The 8,642-nt window shown below is 59.5% G+C and overlaps 1 protein-coding gene across 1 annotated transcript; it reads right to left on the bottom strand.

The window, feature by feature from the left end:
• Nucleotides 1-5,992: 5,992 nt before the first annotated feature.
• On the bottom strand, nt 5,993-7,950 carry GADD45B (growth arrest and DNA damage inducible beta). The gene is made up of 4 exons (XM_058537652.1): nt 7,817-7,950; nt 7,597-7,698; nt 6,991-7,213; nt 5,993-6,711 (listed from the first exon to the last, which is right to left on the bottom strand). The coding sequence occupies exons 1-4, from the start codon at nt 7,858-7,860 to the stop codon at nt 6,598-6,600; spliced, it is 483 nt and encodes a 160-aa protein (XP_058393635.1). The 5' UTR covers nt 7,861-7,950; the 3' UTR covers nt 5,993-6,597.
• Nucleotides 7,951-8,642: the final 692 nt, after the last annotated feature.

Below are 8,642 nucleotides of genomic sequence, written 5' to 3'. Positions count from 1 at the left end.
GGGACCCTGAAAATCCAGCCGAGAGGCCACCTCCTCTGCCTGGGGATAGGGGTCAGAAGAGAAAAGAGAAGCAGGGTCTGGCACCCTGGCCGGTGGAGGGGACCAGGGAGCCAAGGCGCAGAGCTGGGAAGGGCTTGGCGGTGGTTTTCAGAGGGAAGGCCAAAGAGGAAAGTGGGGCAGGACCTCTGGCTGACCCCTGGGAGCAAGAAGGGAAGGATTAATTCAGAAGCCAGGCAGAACACTTTCCCCAGGAAGCCCCTGAATTCAATCTGTCGCTCGCTAGAAAGGGGGTCCCCATCTCCCGCACACATGGGTACCCTCTGGGGCGCCATGGTACCTACCAAATGGAAGGAACCAGAGGTGTGTGCTGTGCCCATAGGCTGCCACACCCCCCGGAGATGCTACCCATGTCCCGTCGGCCACCCCAGAGGGGGCCTGGGGTGATTCCCAACACCCCGCAGCGTCCCTGGGGGCTTTACCTGGACCCCCTGTGGGTAGGCAGGAAGTAGAGGGAGTTGACGCCCCCAGGAACGACCTGGAGCAGTGAGAGCTGGTGGATAGATAGACAGATGCCCGGCTCCCTCCTGGCCCCAGTGTGACAATGACGCGGAGGCGGTCGTGTTCGTGCAGCTGTGTGTCCGAAGGTGTGTGTACCTGCATGCATTTGCATGCCTGGGCATCTGAGTGTATGCAGTCCACATGTGCAAGCACACGTGTGTGGCGCGCTTGTGGCCATCCCTGCCCACGGCTTGGAGCAGACAATCCTCGGGCCACCAACCACACCTGCTGCTCCAGGTAGCAGAGGTCACACCCCAGGGCCACCTTGCTGCTCAGGTAGAAGCAGAGCCACGTTGCAGAATCAGCGTCTCTGAGTTGGGGTGAGGTGTCACCGTGGGACCCCAGCAGGTCAGGAGTTCTGGGAGCCCAGGGCTCGTATGGGGCATTCCAAAAATCTGAGGCCCAGCCACACGTGCGTGTATACTGCTGCGGCCCCATATAGCCACACGGGTCCTCTGGCCGGAACCAACTCCTCCTCACTGGGACACAGGTAGAGAAGCAGACAGCGTGTGTACAAGTAGAAAGAATCCTGTAAACAGCGGCACACCGACTCACATAATAACAGCTAGCTCTTCTGGAAGGCTCTTGGCTGTTCTAAATACCTTACATATTTTCACTAATTCGATGCTCATGACAGCCCCGAGAGATGGGCACTCCTGTTAGTACCCCATTGTACAGATAAGGAAACTGAGCCCAGAGAGGTGAAGCAACTTGCCCAAGGGCACAAAGCCACCGCCTCCACAGGGCCAGGTTCCTGCTTCCCTGCGCTGGGTGGTGTCACTGTATCTGCCAGGACCCAGCACTTGACAGGCCAACATGTGTCCCTCAGGGACAAAACAGTCTGTCCCTGAGGAGGAGGCCACTGATGGGTCAATCTCTAGTTATACAAGACTCCGGGTTCAGGCTTGAGTTGTTACACCTCAAGTGTTTATCAAGTGCCCACTGGGTCCCAGACCCTGAGCTCGGCCACGAGGGGCCTTGGGGCAGGAAAAATGACCCTCTCCTGACCCACTTGGAGTCTGCAGCCTGACACAGGAGACAGACAAGAAGCAAAGGACGGCGGGATTAAAAATGTCATTACGAACAGGGGCAGGTGTCAGGAAGGTGAGGTGAGCAGGGCCTGGAGACGGCCTCTCAGGGGGCCAGTCTGGAGGGCTTCCCGGAGGAGGGGGCATTGGAGATTAGAACAAGAGAGTGAGGAGGCGTTAGCTTGGAGAAAGGTGTCCAAGAAGGGCTCCAGGCAGAGGGACGAGGGTGTACACAAGCCGGAGGTTAGAGGGCCAGTGTGCACGCAGTGTCTGGGTCCAGGCTGTGTGTGTGCGATGCCCTCCCACGCTCAAGGGAGCTTGCTAAATATAATTGTGTGTGACTCGGAGTGCCTTCCTGTGTATCCTCATCTACAAGGGAGGGTGCCAGCGTACACACACCGGGGATCACAGACACAGGGCAGGCGACACAAGCTCAGACTTTGATGGTGACACGTACTACAATGTGGAGGAAACTCCAAATATTTTGCAAGTAAAGGAAGCCACACGGTATGTGACCCCACTGATGTGAAATGTCCAGAACAGGCAGATCCACAGACAGAAAGTGGGTTCGTGGTTGCCAGGGGCTGGGGGAGGAAGATGGAGAGTGACCGCTGATGGGGACGGGGTTTCCTTTTAGGGTGATGGAGTGTTCTGGAACTAGATAGTGGTGATGGTTGCACAACCTCGTGTAGTATACTAAAATCCGCTGAATTACACTTTAAAGGGGTGAATCTTATGGTATGTGAATTATATCTCAATTAGATAGAAAGAGACAGAAATAGAAACAGATATAAAGTTCTGACTCTGAGTCACGCATGCCTTGGCCTGGTCCCTGGCTCTGCCACTGTGCAGCTGTGTGACCTTGGGCAAGTGGCTGCACCTCTCTGAGCCCTTGTGTTCCCTTTCTGGAAAAAGCAGATAACAACAGTACCTACCTTGTGGAGTTGTGAGGATGATAAGAGATAAGAGGGTGGAAAGGCTGGCCCAGCACAGTGTCAGCTAATATTCCATTATTCCTCCCAACGTCACTTCCATATTCGGCTGGCTCACTCTGGGCCCCCCAGCCTGGTCCCCAAGTCCGGGGATATGTTATGTGCTTCATGACATGCTCACAAGGCCAACCCCCTTTCCCCGGGCAGGGAGGATTCGGGGAAATGGCTAGAATCCTACAAACTGGTGAGGCCTGGGGGCAGGGAGCGCTTCTGTATTTACACACCCATCAACACACGTGTGATTCTGCGTCCGCGTCCATTTTGGCGTGTGTGTGTGTGCACCTGTAGACACACGCTGTGGCAGGCTGTGTGTCGATTCGACAACATGGAAAGGGGGCTCAGAGAGCCCACCTACCTAAGGCCATGGGGGGAAGTTGGAATTCTCGCCCTCTGCCCGGGAGTGCGTGGACAGACGTGAGCGGACGACAGTGTGTGTGGCCTTTGGCGACCTGTGTGTGCACCTCCAGGTGTGCGTGTGGCTGTGTAGGGGGGTGTGTGCCGGCATGCCTGCGTGTCTCAGGCCCGTGGGTGTGGGTGTGGACAGAGGCTGATGTTGCAAAGTGTCTCTTGGCCTTGAGCGATGGAGCCCAGGGGGTCACCTGCAGCAGCGACAGCTCGGTGACCTGTGGCAACTTCTCTGGCCCCTCGTGAACTCTTGGGGGGGAGTGGAGGGAGTGTGCTGGGGGAGGTGCAACCTGTCCCCTTGCCCTGGGTTTCTCCCAGGGGCTGACTAGCCAGCCACCCAGGATTCAAGACTCAGCCAGGCTGTGGCTCCTCCCCTCTGGGCCTCAGGCTCCTCTTCTGGAAAATGGGACACAGCATCATACTGGAAAGAATTGGGGTCAAGGTTAAGGGTGTTTATACCCAGGGAAGACTGAATAAACCTACCAGCTGTTATTAATTCACAAAACAGCAGCATTTGAAGCCGATTCCTGTACACCCGTGGCTTGGGTCGGGAAGACTTAATGGGTACTTTTATTAATGACAGCAACAACAACGACAACAGCAATAATAATAATGGTAATGGTAGAACTACTGTTAGAACATAAGAGCCACAAGTCTCCACGTTCACGCGGGTGACAGTGGAGAGAGTGGGGGTTCCAGAATCCTTCCAGAATCCATCCTTGGGCGTGTCCCTGTCCTGGGAAGCCACACCCCTGTCCGAGCCTTCAGTCCTCTACCAGCAAAGTGAATGAACCTAATGTCAAACATTAAAATCACAACAGGATCTGGAACGGTGCCCGGCCTGAGGCAAAGGGAAAAATCAGCCACGATGCTAACTTGGTCTTCATTTACAATTTTGCTCACCGGGGAATTTTCTTTTTTTTTTTTTTTGGCATTCGAGTTTAAAAGATATTGCTTAAAAATATTATCTATCTGGCTAAGTTTTCGGGTGCCTGCTCTCGAAATCTGCACGACTCACCCTAATCTGGGCTCTGCTAAGTCACAGGGTGCCTGTGGTGTAATAGCGGCTAATGGTTTTTATACTTTTTCTGTCGGAGGCGCTAATCTAAGGAACATATATTTCCTTTAACCTCCTCAATAGTCTACGAGATAGGTAGCATTATGAGCCCCATTTTTCACAGGGGGAAACTGAGGCACAGAGAGGTTCACATATCCCCTGAGGGTCACACAGCTGGAGTCCCTCCCATGCTCTGGATCTCCTTGGGGTCCAAGAGCCTGGGGTCTGGCCCACACTGAACACGGGATGTAGGGAGGGGAAGGTTCGAGGTCAGGAGACCCTTCTGGACGGATGGCCAGGGTCACGATGGGGATAGAGCCGCCCACGCCCAGGGGCGGAGCCGGCAGGGACATGCCTCTGGGAGAAGCCCACCGACTCCAAGAGCAGAAGCCAGGCCACCGCTGGGCCGACCCTTGTCCCCACTAGTCCTTCCCCAGTGGGGGATCCCTCAGCCTCTGCTCCCCGTCCCCAGGCTCCCTCCCCTGTCTGGGCTCCATCTCAGGGATCCCCCTCCCCATCTCCCCCCCCCCCCCCCCCCCCGCTCCTCTGAGTCGCCCTTCCTCCCCCTCGGGGCTCCCATCCAACCCCCCGACCCCAGCAGGGATCCCCGCCCCCCAGGCTCCCCTCATCTCCCCCCTGCGGCTCAGGTCTCCTCACTCCCCTCCTCCACCCCTTCAGGGATTCCTTCCCCCCAATTCCCCCCTCCCCCCAGCCCCTCAGTGTTCCCCCTCCCCTCCCCCCATACTCCCTCCCCTTCCCTCTCCCCCCTCGGGACTTGGGTCTCTCCACTTCGAATCCCCTCCCCCAACCCCTCCAGAGATTCCCTCCGCCCCTCCCCCCGGGGGGTCCCCTACTCACTCGGGGCTGCATCTCAGGGTTTCCTCTCCCCGTTTCTACTCTCCCCTCCTCCCAACCCCAGGAGGGATCCCCGCCCCTCCCCCTCCGCCCCTCCGGGACTTCCCCGCTCCCTGGTCCTCCCCCGGCGGGGCTGCCCCCTGCCCCATGACTCCCAGGGGACCGCCGGGGTTTTCCTCCCGCGCCCACGTGGGGCCCCGTGGAAAGGTCGCGGCCTGTGCGCTCCCCGCACCCCCCACCAGTTCCCAGGCCGGGGCGCGGGGCTGAGGGGCGCAGGGTGCCAGGCGCGCGAGCCCACCCCGCAGAGTCGTGGGGGAAAGACCGAGGCCGGGCGGCAGGGCTCCAGCTCCCAGCCCGGAGCGGGGGGCGTCGCCTCGCCTGCCACTTCGGGACAACCAGGAGGTGGCCGGCCCTGCCTAGCAGTTTCGATTTAGAAGCAAACGCAGCTCGTGCCAAGCCCAGCAGGGCCGGGAGCACCACTTCCTGGGGTATTTTTCTGCTGGTTGATTTGAGTTTGGAGGAAAAAAAAAAATCTTTTTTTCTGTAGGGCAGTGAAGAGGCTCATCTTGGGAGGGAGAAGGCCTGGGGGGGCACTCCGGGGGGATCTCCAAAGCTCTTCCTGCAAGGCCCAAGCCCTTCCCCCCTGGGCCCACCTCGCTGTGTGGTCGCAGGTGCCCCCTTGACCTCTCTGGACCTCGGGCTGCGGTGGCGGCTGGTCACCCGGGACTGCAGCCAGCACCCCCTCCCCCGGGGGGTGGGGGCATCTATGCGCGCCCGGAGCTCGGGGTTGGCTCCAGCCCAGCCAGTAACAGCAGTGGCACGGCGGCCAGGTTTCGTAATAAACCGGTCTTTTAATTGCTACAGGGCAGGAGGAGGGAGAAAAAAAAAAAGGCAAAGATTTGTCGGACTTGGGTGGCGCCGGCTGCAGAGAGAAGAGGCACTGTTTTTGGGAAGGAGCCTGGAGCTGCTAACTGGGACTTGAGTAACACTTCCTGGGGAGCCTGCAGGAGGGGGGCCCGCGGCAGTGCCTATGGAGGGTGAGGAGGGGGAGCCGAGGTCCTGGTCCTTCTTGGAGACAGCAAGTACACGAGAACCCAGAAGCTTTAGAAATTTATTACAAGGACATCATAGAAATAAAAATATCTGTATCTGTAAGCTTCCCATCTCGCTTTCAGTGGTTCAAGTAACCAGTGCAACTTACAGAAGAGATTGTCTATTTAGTTTGCAAACTGGGAGTTCATGGGTACAGAGCAACATCACCCCAGCTCCCAAGTCTCCAAAGACGGTCCTGGCAAGGGTGCAGACCCTCCGTCCACCAAGGCTGGTTTGCAGATGTCAGTTCTAGTCTCAAGAAGGGTGGGGGATGCAGAAAGTCTTGCCCCAGCCCCGAAGTGTGGAGGCCAGGCCCTCCACTCCAGCTTCTGCTCTGTCACAAGGCCTGGGCTCCGGGGTCCCCTCTCCTGCTGGCCTGGGGCCCCTCTTCTCCTCTCTCTGTGGCCGCCGCTGGCGCTGCTCCAGGCTCACCGCCCAGGGGGTGGCCGCCCACTCCCCTCTCCTTGTCTTCAGTCTTCTCCAATGATTCTGCCCCCGATGGTCTCACGGGTTGTTTTGGGGGGTTGTTCTGGGGCGGAGGAGGGTCAAATATTTATTTTATTTTTTATTTTTGGCAGCAACTCGACAGGTTGTGATGCTGGGAAGGGTCTCAGCGCTCCTGGAGGGAGATGTAGGGGACCCACTGGTTGTTTCCACGGCTCTCTTCGCAGTAACTGGCTACCTCCACCAGGCCGTGGCTTTTCCAGGCGTCTGTGTGAGGGTTCTGTGGGAGGGGGGAAAGACGGGGTTCAGTGGGAGCCCCGGGAGTGGGCAGGAAGCCTCCCTCTCCCAGGGCTCTTTTGGGGAAAACAGGCTGGCTCAAAATAGCTCACTGGGTGACGACGAGGCCCGGACCCGGCTGCCCACGGGACATGCCGAGCGTGGCTGAGCGCTGAGCTGGTGCAAGACAGACTTTGTTGACAAACACCGGCTCAGGTGCCCGGGGGGTGGGGTGGGGGCGGGGGACAGGGGGTCGGGGCAGGACCGAGGCGGCCCAGCTCACCGTGACCAGGAGGCAGTGCAGATCCCGGGCCTCGGTGGTACCCTGGGTCTCGGCCGGCTCGCCCAGCAGCTGCGCCAGGCGCTGCATGCCTGACACCCGCACAATGTTTATGTCATTGTCGCAGCAAAACGATTGGATGAGCGTGAAGTGAATCTGCAGGGCGATGTCATCCTCTTCCTCCTCGTCAATAGCCAAGAGGCACAGGACCACGCTGTCAGGGTCCCTGAGGGAGCCAGAGGAAGAGATGGGTCAGCTGGGGACAGGGGAGGGGCCACCGTGCACAGGGAGTTTGCAAAAGCAAAGAGGAACCGCAGGTGTGCAGGAGATCGTGTCTGCAAGCAGATGGTGGAGTGGGGGAGCAGACGCACGGTTCAAATTATAGGGGGGGGTAAGGCTGGAGCATAAATGCAGAGGGGTGCGCTTGCAAATGATGCAGCGCCCCCAGACTGCAGCCCCTTCCCCTCAAAAAAAGCAAAGAAGCCCTCAACCCACAGTGACACACTTGGGGAAGTCCCAGCCCCGTGCAAGAGAGGGGTGCAGTGGGGAGCATGCAGAGCGGAGGGGGGTCCCCACCCGCGCCCAGCCCGGGGACGGGGTCTGACTCACACATTCATCAGCTTGGCCGACTCGTACACCCCCACGGTGAGGCGGTCCTGGCGCTGCGCGGCCACCAGCAGCTCCTCCACCGCGGCGCTCACCGTCTGCATCCTGGGACCAGGGGAGAGGGGGGTCAGGGCCGGTCCGGCCACCCGGCGCTCCGGTCCCCGCCCCGCCCGGCCCAACCCGGCCCGGCCGACCTCAGGCGGCGGGGACCCCGGCTACTTACTTCTGCGCCGCGTTGTCGCAGGCCACGAGCTCTTCCAGTGTCATGTTGCAGTTATAATCCACAGTGGAAAACAGCCCCACGACAGTCCCAAGAGAGAAAAATGCAAAATCCGAGGCCGGAGGGCCCAAAACCTTCCCACGGAGCCCAAGCGCTCGTCCAAGACCTTCGGAAGGCAGCGAAATCCTCCCCCAAAAACGTAGCAAAAAACTGCAAAGTCCTCAGCAAAAGTAATCCAGGCAGCAGTAGACGAAAGACTCACCTCCACGACTTCACAGATCTGAGCCCACGGTCGCCGGCGCCGCCTTTTATAGACTCGACCAGGAAGGGGCGTGGCCTGGGCGGCCCGTCCGCCTCTCCTATTGGAGAGCCAACAAAGGCGAGAGAAACACACGCTGCAGTTGGCCGGCGGAGGGGAGAGGGCGGGGCGCCGCGCGGGGGCGCCCCACGTGGGGCGAGAGCCGGGAGGAGGGCGCGGGGGGGCCGGAGGGGGGAGCGTGAGTGCCAGAAAAGAAAAAAAAAAAGCAGAAGTTTTTCTCCTGATTTCCCGGCAGCCGCGCCGCGTTTCGGGGCGCGCGCGGGATTTCCAGCGCGCGAGGCGGCCCGGACTTTCGGGGGGGCCTGGAATCCCCTCTCCGTCCCGGGAGAGTCCCCAGCCCGCGCCTTTCCCGGGTTGTGCTGGGAGCTTGCACGGAGAGGGGAGCGGGTTTGCAGCCTGATCCCTCCAAGGTGGTGATGGTGGTGGGGTGTCCCCTGGCGGCAGGGACCCCAGACCCCGGGGGACCTGACATCTCTGGGCCTCTGCGTCGCTACAGGTCTAATGGGCATG

The sequence above is a fragment of the Diceros bicornis genome, unplaced genomic scaffold, assembly GCF_020826845.1.
Source record: "Diceros bicornis minor isolate mBicDic1 unplaced genomic scaffold, mDicBic1.mat.cur scaffold_67_ctg1, whole genome shotgun sequence".
Lineage (NCBI taxonomy): Eukaryota > Metazoa > Chordata > Mammalia > Perissodactyla > Rhinocerotidae > Diceros > Diceros bicornis.
This window is presented reverse-complemented; position numbering and strand designations above follow the sequence as displayed.